General features: G+C 57.4%; 2 protein-coding genes across 6 annotated transcripts in view; one reads left to right on the plus strand and one right to left on the minus strand.

Annotated features, from left to right (window-relative positions):
* Positions 1 to 10,111, minus strand: part of ALS2CL (ALS2 C-terminal like) — a 25,381-nt gene extending 15,270 nt beyond the window's left edge. For 3 of the 4 annotated variants that reach the window (XM_072941132.1, XM_072941133.1, XM_072941134.1), the window contains exons 1-11: positions 10,032 to 10,111; positions 6,357 to 6,455; positions 6,130 to 6,254; positions 5,147 to 5,345; positions 4,763 to 4,828; positions 4,147 to 4,312; positions 3,517 to 3,648; positions 2,695 to 2,814; positions 1,147 to 1,205; positions 937 to 1,003; positions 314 to 510 (exon numbers count right to left, since the gene is read on the minus strand). In XM_072941132.1, the coding sequence (XP_072797233.1) occupies positions 314 to 510; positions 937 to 1,003; positions 1,147 to 1,205; positions 2,695 to 2,814; positions 3,517 to 3,648; positions 4,147 to 4,312; positions 4,763 to 4,828; positions 5,147 to 5,345; positions 6,130 to 6,232 (1,109 nt within the window). In that variant the 5' untranslated portion in view covers positions 6,233 to 6,254; positions 6,357 to 6,455; positions 10,032 to 10,111. The remainder of the gene's footprint in view (positions 1 to 313; positions 511 to 936; positions 1,004 to 1,146; positions 1,206 to 2,694; positions 2,815 to 3,516; positions 3,649 to 4,146; positions 4,313 to 4,762; positions 4,829 to 5,146; positions 5,346 to 6,129; positions 6,255 to 6,356; positions 6,456 to 10,031) is intronic. The other variant, XM_072941131.1, reaches the window with a different exon arrangement.
* TMIE (transmembrane inner ear) overlaps positions 7,527 to 18,551 on the plus strand; it is a 15,385-nt gene continuing 4,360 nt past the window's right edge. Inside the window, exons 1-2 of one of the 2 annotated variants that reach the window (XM_072941139.1) lie at positions 7,527 to 7,904; positions 17,838 to 17,955. In XM_072941139.1, the coding sequence (XP_072797240.1) occupies positions 17,904 to 17,955 (52 nt within the window). In that variant the 5' untranslated portion in view covers positions 7,527 to 7,904; positions 17,838 to 17,903. Of the gene's footprint in view, positions 7,905 to 13,734; positions 14,546 to 17,837; positions 17,956 to 18,551 lie in introns of those variants that run through there. The other variant, XM_006200783.4, reaches the window with a different exon arrangement.

Below are 18,551 nucleotides of genomic sequence, written 5' to 3' on the forward strand. Positions count from 1 at the left end.
TGAGAATTATTCTTTCACCCGCCTGAGAACAGAACGGTAACTGCAGGTCCCGCAGGCCGGCTACCTGATGTCGGCCCCACGCTCTCCAGCGTCACCGCCAATATGACTGTGTTTGGCACAGACCTACTATGGGCCAGGTCCTGTCCAAGAGGACTTTAGAGAGACTCTGAGAGACAAACAGAATTGACCACAGGGAATAATAGCCTTTGGTTCATGTCCTGAGGCAATCAGGCCCATCCGGGTCCCATCTGCCCCTCAGACTCCCAGAAGGATCCAACACTGCCTTGCCTGGCCCAGAGCCTCGGTCACTCACTTGCCATGGGGCCTGCCCCAGTACCACTCGCCCTCGTAGGTGGCCTGGCAGTAGCGGCCCTCTGCGTAGAAGGTGTATGCTCCACAGCGGCAGGTGGGGGGTTCGGAAGGCTCGGGGCCCGCCCCCAGCACCGGGAAGTCCTTCTTCCCACGCAAGGCCTGGCACACAGCCTGGGTAACCTTCCACTGCCAGGCCACCTGGGGGGACAGGGAAACACAGGACAGGTCACTGCTGCTGGAGGCAGCCTCTCTAGGAAGCTTTCTGGGGTGGCTCCAGGTACCCCCCATCGCCTTCTGTCACTTGGGGGAAACTTCAACTGCTCCACGCTGTTCCCTAGGCTTCATCCAGACCTGAGATGCTTGTCTGCAGTTTCAGAGCCTGCCTAGAGGGGCCAAACAAAACCACTAGACAGGAGTCAACAAGGCCCCAATCCTGGCTTCACAAAGAAAAACACCTGTTCTCTGCAGCATTCTGATGCCTGAGCCTGGGCTGACTGCTGACCCACTCTGACCATGACCCCAGAGGCCTGACACTCCCAAGGAGCCTCCAGGGTTGTCCCCTGGAGCCGCCTTCCTTCACTCCCCTCAACCCACTCCCCAAATTCATAGTTCACCCACATTCACCTGGCCCTCGGGGTCCTTGGAGCAAAAGGAGAACGCTTCCTCGGGTGTGAGAAGGTGAAACGTGCACCTAGACAGACAGAAGTGACGGGTAGGCCCCAGCTCTGTCCAGGAGGGTGCTGGGGAGGGCCCAAGTCCGAGCCCTGGGGTGCGGGCAGGTTTCAAGGGGTGGAGGGAGGGAAGGCCTGGGTGTCGCTGGTTAGGAGTGCTCACCCGTCCTGCCCAGGTTCCACCCACATCAGCTTCAGATCAAAGGTCTGGACATTGTTGCCCTGGAAGAAGATGGGGCACAGGTGTCGTCCAGAGCCTAGATATTCACCTGCTCCTCTGGTCTGGCCTTGCTCTCATGCACCAGCCTGCTGGGCTGTCCCCAGGCTGTGCTCAATCCAGCATGCCCAGCACTGAGTCCCTCACCACCCCTGCCTGTTCCCTATCTTCAGGAGAGCACCTCTACCCTCCCAGACAGCACCTTTATCTCCCTTCCCACCTGAAGGCCTGGTGGGAAACCCGGGATCAGTTCCCCCCACATTCCCCCACATCCTGCTCCATCAGGGCCACCAGAGTAGTCTTCTGGAAAAGCAGCTTGGACCCTGTCAGCCCCTGCTGGAAACCTCCTTAGGGTCCCTACTGCCTGGGGGACAGAGACCTCACTGCGGAGCCTGACACCTGAGCCTCACGAACCACTCTGGCTCACGTGCACCCCACCTCACCTTCTCCGCACATAGCCACACCTCCAGCTCTCCCCAAACTCTCCCCAGTCTGAGCCTTCGCTTGCGCTGCTCCTTCTACTGGAGTGCCATCCCTGCTCTGAGAACCAGACTGAATGTCCCTTCCTCTGGGAGCTTTTGTGGAGCAACCGCCTGCCTGCCCCACTGCCACAGGCAGAGGTGACACCAGGCCCAGGCCTGAAGAGGAGGAGAAGTGCACCAGACATGAGCCATAGACAAGAGAGGGTCCAGCAGAGACAACAGGGCATGCTAAGCTCCAGAGGTGGGAAAGGACTCAGGACCTTTAAGTGGCAGTATCTCCTCAGTGTACCTGGAGCACAGAGGGTGGAGCCAGGAGTGGAGGGAAACTCAAACTGAGTCAAAACCCCAAAACCAGGCTTTGGGAGATACAGGTTTGGTAGAGCATGTAGGGGAGTTCCAGGTTGACATTCCAGGGGACCAGAGAAGACACTGCTGTGGCTATCACAAGGGCGGCATGAGTTCAGGCGGAACTGAGCACAGTCAAGGTTACAGGCCACATAACAATGCCAAACCCCAGGCCTGGCTCTCCTGACTTCTGTAATGCCGAGAGCCCAGGCCCTGTTGCTGCTTCTCTAGAAGCCTTGACGTGCCCTGAATGGTTCGTCCAGAACCTTCTCAGCCACTACGGGCCACCCATGATCTCCATCCAGGATTCCTCTTCTATTGTAGGAAGAGAACTGAGAGTTGTCCAGCATCTGCTGAGGGACAAACTCATTCACAATTATCCCATTTTCCAAATAAGGAAGCCAAGCTGAAGACATTTAGCAGGGGCACCAGCTGGAGAGCGCTGAGGATGGGTGCCCCTCGAGCAGCCTCTCCCCATGGCCCACACTGCTTCAGGGATGGCTCCACCTGCTGCCCCCACCCCAGCACCCTGCCCTTCCGCCCCATCACCCCCACCCCGGGCCCAAGTTCTCACTCCCACTTGCATGTCTCTTCCCCACTCCTTTTTTCCACCAGCCCCTAGACCCCCACTGTGGTCCCAAGGCCTCTGGCCAGCCCCCGCCCTCACCTGCAGCAGGACAAGGGCATCATCAAAGAGCAGTGCGCGCTCTGCCCGCAGCGGGGTGACCGTCACAGGTGAGTCCTGGCTATCTTGCAAGAGTCGGCGAGCGGGGGTGCAGAGCACATCCTGGTGAGGCGAGGAGGGAGGTGCAAGAATCAGGGACCCCTGTCCTGGACACTGCAGGCCACTCCACTGCCTGCCTCTGCCCCAGACACCTCCCCCCGCACTCTGAGCAACTCCTGGAGGCCCCCAAGTCCGTGATGGGCACTGGGGCTCTGAGGTAGGGGGTGTCATTCCTGGCTCCTCCCAGCAGGACAGCACAACATCTCTTGAAGCCTCATTTTGTCCTCCTCCACCCCATTTGAGCCACGGCCCCAGTCAATCCCACCAACCCTCATTCAGGGTTCTACCATCCCTGCTTCTCTCTGGCTAGTCTTATCCCCTTCACTTGTCCTCCTAAGAGTCGGCACTGGGCTCCAAGCCTGTTACGCCCACTCAGGGCACCGAGAACTCTCCCCCCTGCAGGGACAGTACAGGCCGTGGTGGGCAGTGATGCAGGGGTGTGATCATTCAGCGATATCCCAGGAGAGAGGGTGAATTCTGCTGACCACCCTTCCCCAGAGCCTGCAGCTCACATCCTGGCCCAGGAGGCACTCAGCAAATGGGTGAGGATGGCTGGACAGAAGGAACTCAGACACCTGCTTCAGCCCCCACCCTCCAGATGGGGAGGCTCAGGTGCAGAGAACACAGCAGGAAGCTCGAGCCACCTGGCCGGCCCCTGGCCGACAGGAACCTCTTCCTTGACCGCCCCTCAGGCTTCGAACTCACCCTCAGCCGGCTGCTCAAGGTGTGCCAGAGGGCCTGTGTGGCCAAGGCCTGGTCCAGCGCCTGCCTCATGAAGGACTGCAGGTTCCCAAAGACAGTGGCTGCATGTACCACCAGCTCTCGGGCGGGGTCACGCTGCGGGGGGACAGAGCAGCCAGGGCAAGGGGCTTATAAGAACCTGCCCCCACCCTGTGATGGCTGCCCCATCCTTGGCCTGGCCCCAGCTGGTCAGGAGGTCTGGGTCTAAACCAAAGTTTGCCTTTTTAGCCTTCGCAGCTCCTCCTCCAGGGAGGGGCCAGTTGGAGGATGCTCCCAGGGGATTCAGAACTATTCGATGATTCCCCCAGCTGGGTCCTCTTACCCAGTACATGATTCTACATCTGCTCTCTGGGCCTCTGTTGACTCACGTACCTGAGATATCCCAGGGCAAGGTCACATCCCTTCAAACCCCCCAGAACAGGGCTCTGTCCCCAAGGCATGGTCAGGTCCTTCTCAAACCAGGGTTCTGGAGTAAGGCAGGTCCCCTGAGCCAGGGCCCCATTTCTGCCTCCCTTAGCCTCAGCTTTCCCACAGGAGATAGGCCTGGTAACCAGTACCCGCCCCACCCCCAACCTCGTCACCCCTGCTACCTACCTCGCCGACAGCGTCCCCGAGGCTCAGCAGGAGGAGCACGTACTGCTGCACGTGATGGGTAAGCGGCTGGCGGAGGGCCTGGCCCAGCGCCGTGCCCACCGAGCCCTCTGAACTCATGCCCGACAGGAGCTGCCGCAGCTTCTTCCGCTGGCTCCGCCAGTACTCGCTGAGTGGAGGGAAGGCCACACACCCCTTCACTCTCCCCTCCTCCGTTTCCGCACCCACCACCTTCGACTCCCTGCCTGGCTAACGTCCCAGATCCCAAGTATCTCTCCCACAAGGAAAACACAGTGGCTGAGTCACCCCCTTGGAGATCTGGTAGCAGTATCTCAGAGTTTGAAGGGATCACTGATTACAAATGCCCACCCTGAGTGGGAATGCTTCCCGGCCTCAGGGTCGCTCCTCCCCAAGCTGGTATCCAGATTCTGCTCAAGGCCTCACTAGGCTTCCCTCCCTCTCTTCCGATGTGGATCAGCATGGAGCTGATAGAACTGGGAGTGCTCAGGACAAGTCCCCAGGGTCATGACACTTGCTGCTGTGGGAATGGGGCTTCCCCAAGCCCTCCCTCCCAAACACCCCCCAACTCAGAGACCCACTACAGCACCCCCATGCTCACCTCCTCCTCTTTGCTGCTTTCTGAAAGGCCTGCACCGCCACACAGCTTGTGTAGGAATCAATGTACCTACAGGCAGCACAAGGGACACCTTGCAGGCCCAACCCCCAGATCCAAACCCAAGTCCCTGCCCTTCTTGGGTCCCCAGATCCCACCCACTGAGTGGCTGCAGCCCTAAGGACCTGGCTCTGGGCACTGGTGACCTTGAGTCCTGACTGACCCAACTAGACAATTCTAACTCAAAGCCTTTCTTCCCTGGGAGACCCCCAAGCTCAGATCTGGGGTGTCTGAGCCTGACGCCAGCCTAACATCCAATCCCAAATCTTTGCGGAAGCCCGACCTAGGTGAGTCCCAGTGTCAGCCCCACCCCCGCCTCGGCTGTCTTACTCCTTGTGGGCCTGCAGGACGCGGTCAGCGCTGTGCAGCAGCAGCAGGGATTCCAGACCAGTAGAGTCCGGGTGGTGCAGCCTCTCCCGCAGTGACTGCAGGCTTTCCTCAGTCACCTTGCACAGTTGCTGGGAGCTATTCTGCAGCTGCTGCAGGAGACGGAGGCACTCTCTGCCCCAGGAGTCTGAGGGGTCTGGGGCTGGGGCAGGAGCACAGGCACACTGTGAGGGGAACAGGGCTGCTCCACCTTCCAGGGAGCACACAGAGGCCCCGTGTGGCCACCCAAGGGCAAGCAGCACCCATAACCCTGGAGCTGCAGTCAGGGTCCCACATCCCTTGGAACAGGACTAGAAACCAATGTTCCCCCTTGAGTTCTGCAGGGGACGGGCAGGCTGGAGCAGTGGGCGGCACCCTTGTGAAGTAAACAGGGGCACGTGTTCACCGCCTCACTAAACAGGGACAGCACTGATGACCTAGGGCCACCAAGTACACTAATTTCCCAAGTCTCTGAGCTTCCTCAGGTCTGGAACATTGAGTCATAGGGTCCGGTAGTCCCCTACATTCACAGATGCACCAACAAAGCCCCCAAGAGGAAGGCACCTGCCCAAGGTGACTGGTCACTTCACAAGTGAGATCCCCGCTGGAAGTAAAACCTGGGCATCTTGCCTTCTAGTCATGCCCTGGGTGAAAGCAGGATGAGAATCCAGGCCTGTGCCCTGGAAGGGGTAGAATATTGTCTCCATTCACAGTAGGTCTGGCCTAGCATGGGGTTCATGACCTGGCCCCTCAGGGTCCCTTTGAGAAGGGAGCAACCAACAACAACCAGGGCAAGGGCCCTGGTCACATCAGAAAATGGTCATACCAAATGTCACTGCTCCCATTACAGTTGAGAAAGCTGCAGCTCAGAAGGTCCAACAAGGGGAGGATTCCTGTTGGATGGTTCCTGCACCCCGCACCCTCCCCACTGGAGAGCCGAGACTCACCAGCTGTGAGCAGGGGCTGGAGGACAAGGCTGTTGATGCGGGTAAGGGCTTCCAAGAAGACCTCCTCCAGCCGCAGCAGGGCTGCCTCCTCAGGGCTGCACATGGCCAGGGTGCCGGACTCAGGCCTGTGAACCGGGCGTAGATTAGAGTGAATAGCAGTGGTGGGAGCAGGTTCAGTGCCCATCCTCCCAGGCTATGCTCAGAAGCAAGGCCCATGATCACTGTACCTTGGAATTGAGCAATGAGCCTAGGTCATCCCAAAGGGGAGTTCCTGAACTGGTCAGTGACCCCTGCCTGCTCTCCACCTGAGTCCAGATGAGGGGAGCCTGAAGGAGTGGGAGAGAGGGCTCAGAACTGCCAAAGGAAGCATTCCTTTTTACCCCAAAAGGCAGGTGCTCTTCAAGCCTAGTTCTGGCCGGCTAATTCCTGTGCTCAAACACTCACCAAGGTTCCCAATGGCTCAGAGTGAGTGGTGCTCTGACCTAGTCCCCTCTCCACTGGATCTCTGGAATGTCAGAGGAGCCCAGCCTTTTTCTTAAGGCCATGGCTCAGGAGCCCCCATCACCTAGTAGGGCTGTGTAAGCAAGGAGAGGTCTGCGGGGAGAGGGGAATAGCCTACTGGAGCCTTGAGCATGGGCAGGAAATAAAGAGGCAGAGAGGAGGCAAAATGTGCAGGTGAAGAACTATGAAAGCAAAGTCTGATGGGCATGAAGTCCACAGTGGGCCACCAAGAGCTGCCCACGCAGCTGATGGAGGAGCCATGGAGGGCCTCAGAGTGAGGGAGTGGTGGGATCCAAAGTCAGATCTGGGGAGATGGTGCCAAGCAGTGAGAAGGTGAGGTCAGCACGGGCAGGAGACAGACCCTCCTGGCTGACCCTGCAGGATGGGTCCCACTCAAGATGTGGGGGCCGTGGGGGTGGACAGGTCTTTGGACTTTCTGCCCTGGAGAGAGAGACCCTCCAAGCAGACAGGATCTCCTGGGAATGCAGCCTCCTGACTGGAGAGAGGGGTAGCAAGGGGCCTGGGTTCAAACCCAGCCCCCACAGCCAGGTTGCAGCCTCCAATCAGATACAGCCCTTTCCTATCCGACCTGGCAAGAGGTTATCTGCCCAGGTGACCAAACCATATGCCTCGGGGTTGAGAGTTAGAGAGTCTTTTAACCCAAGACCCTCAGGTTCTGCCTCTCCCTGGCTCTGACACTCTGAGGCTCCAAGTTAGTTGACCTAGGTTGGGCTGGAGACAAAACTGAGGCAGCCAATGATGGGAAGGCGACACAGATAGACCAAAAGAGCAAATGGGAAGGGTTCTTATCCCTCCCTCCCCACCCAGACTCAAGGACACCAATGAGCATTCTAGGTCCCTGGCAGAGCCTGCAGTTCCTAGGGAATTGGCTCTGGGGCAGAATGGGGCGGGTGCCTGAGAATTCTGGCCAACAGCCCAAGCCCAGACATTCCTGCCCCACCTTTCCTGCTGCTGTTGCTTCAGGAGGGTGAGGCCTTGGGAGGGAGAGGCAGGAAGGGGAAGCGGCTGGACATCCAGCTGCAGCCTCTCTCTACTGGCCCCTGCAGCAGCCCCAGCCCCCTGCGGGTCTCCGGGCAGACCAGGAAAGCCAAGCCAAGGGGTCAGTGGTGCAACAAGTGTAGCCTGGGCCCACTGCCTTTCACCTGTGTCTCCAGAAACCAGTGGAATGGAAAGGCCCTTTGGGAGGTGGCCTTTCCACCCTCAGCTGGCAGTCTGCTGGGGTCTGAGCTGAGAGGTGAAGACACCGGCTAAAGGTAAAGGGAGGAGGGTAAAGCCAGGATGGGAGGTGCAGACTAGGAACCAGATCAGGATGAGCTGAGAGGCCTTGAATATCAGATCCCCTACACTCACACTTACCTGGGGCTCATCCCAACCAATGCCATGCCCAGGGTGCTCCTCTCCCTCTCAGGCTTCCTCCCTTTCCCCCCAAGGGGCAGGCAGCTGCTCTCCTACCCCTGACCCATGGATCACACCTCAGCAGCTCCCAGACGGCCTTCTTCTGACCCCCGCCCAGCTATTCAGCCCTGGCCATGCCCCAGCTTATCCACAGCCATGCCTTAATCACCTCCTCTATGAAACGGGGTCTGACTAGACCACAGCTTTTCCAAATATTTCAGTCTTCCCTAGAAAGGATAAACTGGCAGAGAGGAGCTGCTCTAGGTATGGAGATCTGATCCTCAGCCTCCCTTAACTCTCAACGCAGCCAGGGGCCCCTCAGGATGAGTCTTACAGACCCAAACTGGCAACACTACTCTGGGACCCGTCCAGGTCTGTGGCCCCAAAGGCATCCCTAACCCTAGGGAACTGAGTCACATTGCCCAGAGGAAAGGTCAGAGGTTAAGCGTGGCTGGTGAGGTGGTGGGTTGGGGGGAAGACTGCAGTTGAGGCTCAACATCTGGTCTGGTGGCCCCAAGAGCCCATGCTCCAGGCTAAGGAGTTTTGGGGCTTCATCCTGGAGGCGATGTGGAGAGTGTGAGGGCAGGGAACAGGCCAAGCATGAGTGTACCTGAGTGTATATGTTGTCAGGGGAGGAGGAAGAGGTGCTGAACCTACCACAACAGGGACCCAGCAGAAGTCTCCCCCCTCAAACCCCAGTCCCACCTCCAACCCACTCCTCTCTGGTCAAGAGCATGGCCTCCTAACCCTTTTGCTCCAACCAGTTTTAAGGTTGCTTAGTAATAGCTGCACATGATGTACTTATGAAACTGAGGCCCAGGAAGGCATGAGGGGGCCCAGAGATACTAGAGCATGTACAGAGCTCAGATCCAGGCCTCTGGCTCCCAGTCCCACCAAGGTCACTAGAGCTAGGTGGTTCAAGAAGGCTCGGCAACTCACCCGAGGGCACACAGCAAGTACGTAGGCTCTCCAGGCAGCCTTCATGTTCACCATGGGGCGGGTGAGGATAGACCAGCTAGTCTTAACGTGCCCAGGTGAGTCAGCTGCCTGTCCCTGTAGCAATCTAACCAGCAGTCAGACCTGCTCTATTCCTTGCATTCCTGGCCTCTGACCATGCTAGATCCCTCTCAGGCAGGGTCACTGAGGCCTCCCCCGCCCTTTCCAAGGCCTGGCCCCTCAGGCCCCTTGGCCACACCCTGTTATGGCACCCACTGTTATTTCCTGGTCTGGACAGGCAAGGAAGTGCTGCTTTTCCTGAGCTGTGTTTTAACCCCCTTGATCAAGCAGAAAGCTCAGTGGTAGACAGAGGAGGGAGGGGCTGTCCAAGGGAGGGGGCGCTGAGCTGTCATAGCTCACCCCTCACAGTCTCCACCTCGACCTCTCCTCTGCACCCTTCCTCTGCCCCTCCTTGACTCCAAGGCTTCTTGTCCTAGACCCCATCCCTCACCCTCCCAATCTCTCCAGTCGCATTCTTCACAGCTTTCTTTCCTTTCCCCGGCCAGGCACACGCAGTTACTCTAATTTACCAAACATGGGGTCCTGTTCCAGCCATCGGGCATTTGCCCATGCCGTTCTCACTGTAGGCAACACCAGTCGGAGTCATCTCCTCCTGGCAGTCTCTCAGGCTGGGTGAGGCCCCGCGGGGTCGCCCTACGGCCCAGGCCAAGTCCTTAGGCACTACCTTCGTGCCAGGCACGGCACTGGGGCTGGGCGGGGGGGTGGGGGGAGCTGTCCCTGCGCTGCCCCTAAAGCGGAGCTGGGTGACCGCTGGGCGGGGAGGACGAAGCTGAACCCCGCTGGGACAGAGGGGCCTTCGGACAAATTCAGACGGCTCTGGGTGTGAGTGCCGCCGGGGACCGAGGAGTCGTGGAGAGCCGGCTACACGGCGGCCCGGGGGGGCACCGAGGCGACAGTCCCACCTGCAGCGAGGAAAGCGGGGGCAAAGGAGCCCGTCCCCAGACGCGCGACGTCCACCGCGCCCTTACCTGTGCGGTGCGGGGCCCCGCGCCGGGAGTGCCGCTGCGGTCGCTCGCTCGCGGACGCCCGCCCTCCGCCGCCCGCCCCGCCCCCGTGCCCGCCGGCCCCGCCCCGCCCCGCCTGGGGGTGTCGCTCGGGGTGGGAGGCTTGGGGCCCGCCTAGGAGGGGGCGGGAAGTGGCGTCCGTCCGCCCCGCGCACGAGGTTTCTCCTGCGGTCTCCGTCTGGCGTCCTCCAGGATCCCTACGCTCCTGCGACCCAGTGTCGGTGGGGAAAGGAGGAGAGGAAAGGGAGCTTAATCTCCCCACCCCCCGCTCTCCCACCCTCCCCGCCACACACACACACACACAGACACACACACACAGACACACACACACACACACACGCTTACGCCCAGGAGAGAAGGGCCATGTCTGGGAGGCGACCTCGGTTTCCCTGTCCTAGCTCCCTCGCGCCCCTACCCCCATTCTGACGTTCTGCCTGCCTGGGTGCAACCCTGTGACCTCCTCGACCCCCACCAGTCACAAGAGTCCAGCAGAAGAGGAGCGCCGGGTAGGGTGGTGAAACCTGTGGCCAAAAGTGGCCGAGGCTGCCCCCGTGGGCCTGGCGTCCGCAGTCAGCCGCCACTCCTGCCTGAATGACCTTGGGGAAGTCCCCTGCTCCCACTCCTGAGTCTCAACATGGTCCCGTGGAGCGTGAAGCCAGCGGTTGTCTGTGCCAGGGCCTGCGACCTTGGAAAAAGGTGGCGGGAGTCTAGTCCCTGCGGACCTCCCAGGAAGGGGAGGGGCCATGGTTCAAGCCTATAACAAAGGAGCCAGCTGTTAGCCGGCGGGTCCCCCATCACTTTGCTCCCGCATGCAGGTTCCAGGCGATGACCAGCTTCAGTGCCCCTTTCACAGAACAACACTGAGGCCAAGAGGCCCCGTCCAGAGACTGGCAATGGAAGAGAAAGAAGGGTGGCCCACCAAAATTCAAGTCTGAGGCGCTGGGAGGCATGCCCCATTCTGCCAAGCTGAAGAGAGATCCCCAGTGGAGGGGTGTACATGGAGGGTGTGAAGGGTCTCCTGGCATATGAGCAGGGTATTGGAGGGTTTGTGGATCCCCTGGCTCATGGAGGTGGGCAGGCAAAAGGTCTCTGGGGCTTGGGAGGAAAAGTCAAGGGCTGGCCACATGTGTAGAGAGCAAGTTTGTCCAGGAACATGTGTTCTCACCATGGGTGATAAATGGGACAGGGAGGCCAGGCCCTGAGAAGGAGGGATCCCATTTTGTGCTGGGTGTCTCTGGGCCAGCCCTTTCCCATCTCTGGGCCTTAGTTTCCTCCTCTGTACCTGCAGCCCAGGAAGGCAGTGCTGCCTGGACTCCAGCATGAAGGGAAAGGCCTTGTTGGCTTCCTCCCCAGAGCCCAGATTTCCTGTTCAACCATATATAGGGGAATTGGAAGGCTAGGGACAAGTCTTCCCTCACCCATTCTGTACTCACCAGGTGACATCACAGTCACTGCCAAGTCCAGTTTCACTATCTACCAGATGGCCCAGACTCTCTCCCAGCATCACTGGTAATTTGTTATGCCTAAAAGAGTGCCTCCACTGGGTCCACCTGCCCTTGGCCCCTTGCAGCGCAGCCAAGGGCCCTTGCCCAGTCCTATGACAGATGTGCACCTCTCCCACATCCCCCACACACATATACAATTCCACAGTCACGAGAATGTGGTGGTGTGTACGCTCACCTGTGCCACAGGGACCCATCTGTTATTGAACCCACTGGCAGAGCCTCCACGTTGCACAACTTGGGTGGCAGCCCTGTACATGTGTGCAGCTTCACAGACTCACACACTCCTGCCTGGAATACAAACCAAGACTCACATCTAGACACGCACAAAGGCAGAGTGCACATGCACTCCCTTGCACTCCAGTGCCCTGGGATACAAACATATGCTTATGCACACACAGGTCTCATCCAGGCCTGGCCCATCCCCAGAGCTATTCTGGGCCAGGCCCGAGCCCAACAAGGTCAGAGACTGCCAACTCCCAGCAGGCCCCAGCCACTGTGTCACAGGCCTAGACTGCCCAGCCCCCACCCCCAGTCCAGGCTAAGTCCAAGATGCACCAGATCCCAGCCTGGCTCTGAGACTAGGGGGATCCTTGCTCCCTATCCCCTGCTTCCCCAGAGCTGAATCTTGAGCCCTAGGGTTTCAGGCTCCAGAAGAGAATGTCCAGGAGGGTCTCCTGGCCACTGCCAAACTCTACCCACAGCTTCCAAGCCAGAGGCTGTGGAGGCTGGACTAGATCCCTACAGGAAACCCATAGGAGCTAAAAATATTACACAAGGGACAAACAGCATTCTGCAGGCCAGCATTCATGCCACCATACATGGAGGAGACACTGTCTTCCAGGAGAACCAGGCTGGAGAGCTTGACGCTCCTGAGCTCTGCCACCCTAGAAATGATGGGCCCAACTCAGGGTTGGGGTGCAGGGATATATGGAGACCCTCATAAGAAGTAGAAACTGTACTGGAAGGTGAGAAGAGCCCTGGGTTAAAAGCTGAAAGCTGAGTTTGAGGCCCCATTTCCTGAGTGACCTTAGGCAGGGCACACCCCCTCTCTGGGCCTCAATTCTTCACAAGTAAACAGGGGAGAGGAATAAAAAGATGGAAAAGGCTTTAACTTTCAGGATGTTCTCTCACGGTGGTGTTTAACATCGGAGAAATGGAAATATGAAAATGTTCAAGACTAGGGCACTGATTGAACAAGGTACAGTTGGCTTTTACAGAGTGTAATTTCACACTGCCTTTAATAATGACAGCAATAATCCTAATGACTCACATTTACTGAAGGCTGATGCCATGATACTGCAGTTACATCCATTTTACAGATGAGGCATTAAAGCTTGGAGCGGTTAAGTAGCCCACAGAGGGGTCACAGCTGTCAATATGATCATATCCAGAAGTCTTAGATTTAAGCTTGAATAATTTCAGAAGTTATAAAGTATAAAGCTACAAATTTATGAGAAACAGAATTTGAAAATTTCATTGCTTATATTTTCTTTATGCTAATTTCATTTTGTGAATTTTGGATAACTAATTTTTTTGTGTCAAGTTTTGCCATCTTCAGAGGGCAAAAAAGGAAATTTAAATAATTAAACTTTTAATTGTGTTTCTTATAAGTTTGTAGCTTTATACTTCTGAGGTTATTAAATAAAAAACTGAGGTTATTAAAGCTTAAAACTGCACTAAGCCTTGCAGGCCATCTTGTTATTTTAAGTCAGTTTGACTCCAAAGCCAGTATTTGATTCCAAACCTACAAAACTCTGGATCTGCAGGGTCCCCAGTTCTGAGGGTGGGCCCAAGACCCAAAGCATCCCAGCCTATGCAGGTCTCCACTGGTGCTTTTGGTGATGAGGAATGCAGGGGTCCAACGCTGGGCTGCTTCTGCAGCATTCAGCAGGCAGGAGATTAATAATAATGGAAGGAAGGAAAGGAGAGAGGGGAGGATGGACCAGAACAGTCCCCCTACCCAAGGCCTCCCTATTCCTCTTCCAAAGTCCTCCCCAGGTCTCTTCAGCTCCTCAGATCTTCCTTCAATCCCTGGGTTGTCAGGGCTCACTCTGAGATTAGGACCAGAGTGCAATGTGGGCCGGGTTCAGTGTGAGGTCAGAGTTAAGGCTCAGACTGGAGTGAGAGTCAGAGCTCAGGCTGGGGCAGAGGCTGAGGATCAGCCAGAATCAGAATATGGTCCTTCAGCCCTTCCCCGGGGAGCTCACACTGTCCTTTGGGGCCATAGATGCTGGCTCCTTCAGGAAGCTTCCATAGCACCTGCAGCTGGCTGCTCTGACCATACCATCCCCTGCTCGCCATCCCCCTACTCCTCTGCTGTGGTGTCCGGGTGACCAGAGCTGCCTCTGGGCAGGAAGCCAGCCCAGAAAGCCCAGGACATCCCTGAGTGACTGTCACCATAGCAACCTGCCTGCCTCCCTTCTCACCCACCCCAACATGGGTCCAGTACTGGTTTTTCTAATTCAGAACGTCAGAATGGGAAGGGCCTCCCGGATCAGCAGATTCCAGCCCCTCCCCTTGTCCCAATGGATAAACAGAGACCCGAGTTGGGAAAGGAGGATGGGACCTGTTGTTTGAGGACCTGACCCCAAACTGTCCTCCCACCCACTCCCACCAGTGTTGGTCTTGGTCGAGTTAGAGGTGGGGGTGGGGGCAGTCTGGAGTCTGATCTCCCGACGGGGGCGGGATCTCCACCCGCAGAGATGCGGGAGGCGGGCAGCAACAGGAACCAGACACCTACGATGAATAAATGATGCCCACTCGCAGCCTGCGACCAGATCGCCACCGCCGAGCGCCGGCTGCCCAGGGAGCAGTCACCAGGCCAACGCGGCCCGGCCAGTATCCCTCGGCTCCCCCGACCTGTGGCCGAGCCCGAGCGGCGCTGCGGGCACGAAGATGGCGGGGCAGCTCTGGGCGCTGGGCGGCGCCGCGCTGGGGGTCTGCCTCACGGCGGTCGCCGGGCAGCTGGTGGAGGTGAGGCGGGGCGGCGCGGAGGGGCTCGGGGTGGCTGTCACCATCCAGACAGAAGGTTGGGGGCGCCTTTCTGACCGGGAGCTGGCGTTTCCCTTCCTCTTGCCTTAGGAGACCTGTTTAAATGGAGACACAGCCCTGTCCCAAGCCCTTCCAGGCTGTGGGAGAGACTCAGCCCCCAATCTTAGTGTCCCTGGTCTGATGGAAGGGCACAGCCCCTGATTTCAGGAACATTAGTTTGATAGGAGACTTACCCTGACCTTAGGGATTCCCAGTCTGATTGGGGATACAGCTTGGCCCAGCCTAATGGCAGACACTTTGCCCCTATCCTTTAGTTTTTGGTTTAGTGGAGTCAGAAGGTGGGGGCGGTGGGGAGTGGTGCTGCATAGTGCCTTGGCTTCAGTGACCCCTAATCTGATAGGCGAGATCTAGTCATTGACCTTAGAATCTGCTGGAGGAAACAGCATCTGCTCCAGAGATCCTCCAGGGTCCCCTGGCTAATAGGGGAGAGACAGCCTTGGGAAGGACGTGAGTGTTTGTGCTTTCCAGGCAGGAGGATGAGAATACCCTTTATAGAGCAGCCGCGTGTTGAGTTTGATTACATGGGGTGCACTAGGCCCTGGAGAGGAGGGGCAGGAAAGGCAGGGCCCAGGGACTCAAGGGTCTTAACTTGGTCCTGGTGACAGCTGGGAGCTAGCAAATGTTTATGAGCAGGGAAGAGTCATGATGAGTCTTGGTTTGGAAGGAGGAGAATTAGTTGGAAGAGGACGCATAGTTGGGAGAACTGGGAGGAGCTGCTGAGACAGCCCAGGAAGAGGTAAGGAGGATGGCTGGGGGTTGGCCAGGAGGCTGACTGGGGCCAGGAAGGGAAGGGTGGGGGCCACCTGCAGGACCAGGGAGGAGTAGGGCTGGAGCCTGTGTAGGCAGGGGCAGAGTGGAGAAAGCAGAGAAACAAGTGTAAGAGATGGCAAAGTACTCAGGAGAGCCCTCGAGGTACTGGGGGACAGAATGGGAGAGGGAGAACAGGGCCTTATCCTTGGGGTGTGAGGGGACAAAGCCTTGAACTAAAGGGTCTAAGGGACATGGGGACAGAGTCCTGCACTCTCCATGCTAGCCTGCCTCTGCTGCTGACCAGGGGGCGTGATCAAAAGGCTGAGCTGGAGTCAGATGTCAGCTCGGGTCCCTGTAAGGAGAGCCAGGCTGGCTTCAGCCCCATGCAGTGTACTTGGGCCCCTCACCGACTGCCCTGAGGCCTTAGGTGCAGAAACTGAGCTGGTCGGGGTGCAGGAGAAGGCTGAGGGTGGGTATCTAATCAGTTATGAGCCAAGGACTCTTCCCCCAGTCCCTCAGGAGCACACCTTCTCCCAGTTTATCAAGGGAAATTGCATTTGGATTCTATCTGCCTGCCATCTGCCTACAGTCTGAGCAAGGGCCTGGCTGAGCCTGGGGGATCCAGGGAAGCACTAGAAAGATGGGCAGGGTGGGGTCCATGACACCACCTATCCAGCCCCTACAGGCATCATCTTCCATCAGCCTGTGAGGCTCTGATGCAGGCTGGGCCTCCAAGCTTCGGAGTCCAGACCCCTAGCAGTACTCACTACAAGGAGATGCCCGACTGTTACCTGTTACCCTCTACCCAAGACCCCTTTGGAGGTGTCTTGAACAAAGCTGGAACAAAAATGTGTCAGAAGTGAGCTCTTGGCTGCCCAGGCTCTGAATCTGAGATATTTACTCTGGCCTTGGAGTCTTCTAGTCATACAACTCAGCTGGGCCAACTCACTGAGCCTTACAATCAGGGAACCCTGCCACTACCCAGACCTTGGTCCTGACTCTACAGACATGTGCCAACCATATGCATGTGTGCCCCAACCATGCATGTGCCCTGTACCAACAGTGCCCAACCCCAGCCCCATGTGTGTGCCCCAGCCCCCTCCCATCTGCCCTGAACCCACACATGTGCTGGACCCCATATACATGTGTCTGACCTCACAAATGGATCCAGGCCCCAGAGATGATGCTGAGGAGGAGAGTCTTCTTATCAATTTTACCACTTAGACAGGGTAGAGCTTCCCAGAGACCCCTGGAACCACCTCAATCATGTTACAGATGGAGAAACCAAGGCCTAGAGAAAAGAAGGCTCCCACCCCAGTCCACCTTGGTTAAGAGAAAAGAACCAGGGAATCACATACCAATCCTGGGGACACAGATCCTCTGGGTTACCTAGGACAGGCTGCTGATCCTCTCCAAGCATCCCCAAAACATGCTAAAGGGTGGTGCTCATCTGATGACGAAGTATCTGGCTTTTGGTGGGTGCCCCATCCATGCTTATGGACCAGGGAAAGACTGGACAGGTGGTTGAGCTGTGGGTTGCCTTTCCTTCCCAGAGAGCTGGAAGAGATTCTTCATGTCTGTCCTTATTTGGTTAATCAGGGGACAACTCATTGCACAGATGCCCCAGGGTCCTCTCTCCCTCCAAGTACTAACCCCCATCCACACCCCTCAGCCAAACCTGGTGAAAGAGATAGGGTCATATCCCTCTCAGCCCCGCAGGTCAGGAACAGGTCTTGCTCAGACCCACCACAGCAGAGCCATGTCCACTCAGACCCCCAGAACAGGGTAGCTGGTGTCCCACTGGGAAGGTGGGAAGTGGCTCACGGCGCTCTACTTTTCTCCAGCCATGCTTATAACTTTTGGCCTCCAGGTGTCGCTAATGCATTTCGGACAAATTATTTAGCTAGTCCTGTCCCGTAAGGAATCTGGCCTAGCCTTCTGGTCAGAGGAGGTGACTCAAGTAGGACAGGCAACTACTGAGGCCACCTGGCGGGGGGTCTTGGTCAAGTAACAGTCACAGGGCCCTGGCTCTAGCTCCACACCTCACCCCACTGGGGGTGTGTGAGAGCAAAGTCCCCCAGGATAGTACAAGCCTTGCCTTGTCTCTGGCCTTGGTCCTGAGACCCCATCTGCCTGTGTGGGGCCCAGCACTGGAGAGGAAAGGAGGGGACTTGAACTTGATCGAGACAGACCATTCATGTTTGCCCCTTGGGGCCTTGGTTTCTTCCAAACATCAGCCACCCTTGTACTCTAAGTTCCTGGCTCCATGGTTCTGGGCCCTGCCCTCTTCTCTTGTTCTAAATCTGGAACTTCCCAAAGTTTGGGGCATTGGTTATGAATGTCTAAGTCACTTGATTCTAGGAGATTCTGAAATGCTTTTCCTTGTTGAGACCTGGGTCCCTCTCGGCCTCGGTCCTAGCCCCTGGCCTCTGCCTGGCTCACTCTGTTCTCTCTTGACCTGCAGCCCAGCACAGCTCCGCCCAAGCCCAAGCCACCCCCACTGACCAAGGAGACGGTGGTGTTCTGGGACATGCGCCTGTGGCACGTGGTTGGCATCTTCTCGCTCTTCGTGTTGTCCATCAGTGAGTAGCTGCTCCTCGCTCTCCCTGCCATAACACAGTGGGAGCATAGCATCCTTTTCCCCCTCAGCACCACCCCCAGGGGCTCAGAGCAGCAATTCCGGGCAGTGCAAGCAGGCCAGGCGCCCGCAAGAGGCCCGTTGTGGTTTCTGGCACCTCCTGAGCCACACAAAGTCCCTGTGGAGAGCTGACAGACCGGTGGTGACCTGAAGTATTCTGCCTGATCGGGGATGCAGCCACATGGCAATTACGGTAATTACAGGGGACTCCACTGAACCAGGACGAGGACGTGTCATTTTTCCCTATCACTGGCCTCCTGATGCTTTTCCTGTAGTTTGGCCAACTTAAAGTGCCCAAGCCCAGGGGCCCCAGCAAGGCCACTGTTGGCCGCAGTTCAGTCCTAAAGGCTCCCCAGTTCAGCCCAGCACACGTGGCTCCCAGGCTGCAAACCCTGCATTGTCAAATAACATTTCCCCAGAATGACTCACATCCACTTCAATTAAAAGCAAGAGACCCCTTTCTCCCTTGGACCTGGGAGTTGTTTGATGCGAAGTCATAACAGAAGCAGGCTTGGCATGCTCCCTTGAATTGTCCTTCCG

The sequence above is a fragment of the Vicugna pacos genome, chromosome 17 (genome assembly GCF_048564905.1).
Source record: "Vicugna pacos chromosome 17, VicPac4, whole genome shotgun sequence".
NCBI classification, from domain to species: domain Eukaryota; kingdom Metazoa; phylum Chordata; class Mammalia; order Artiodactyla; family Camelidae; genus Vicugna; species Vicugna pacos.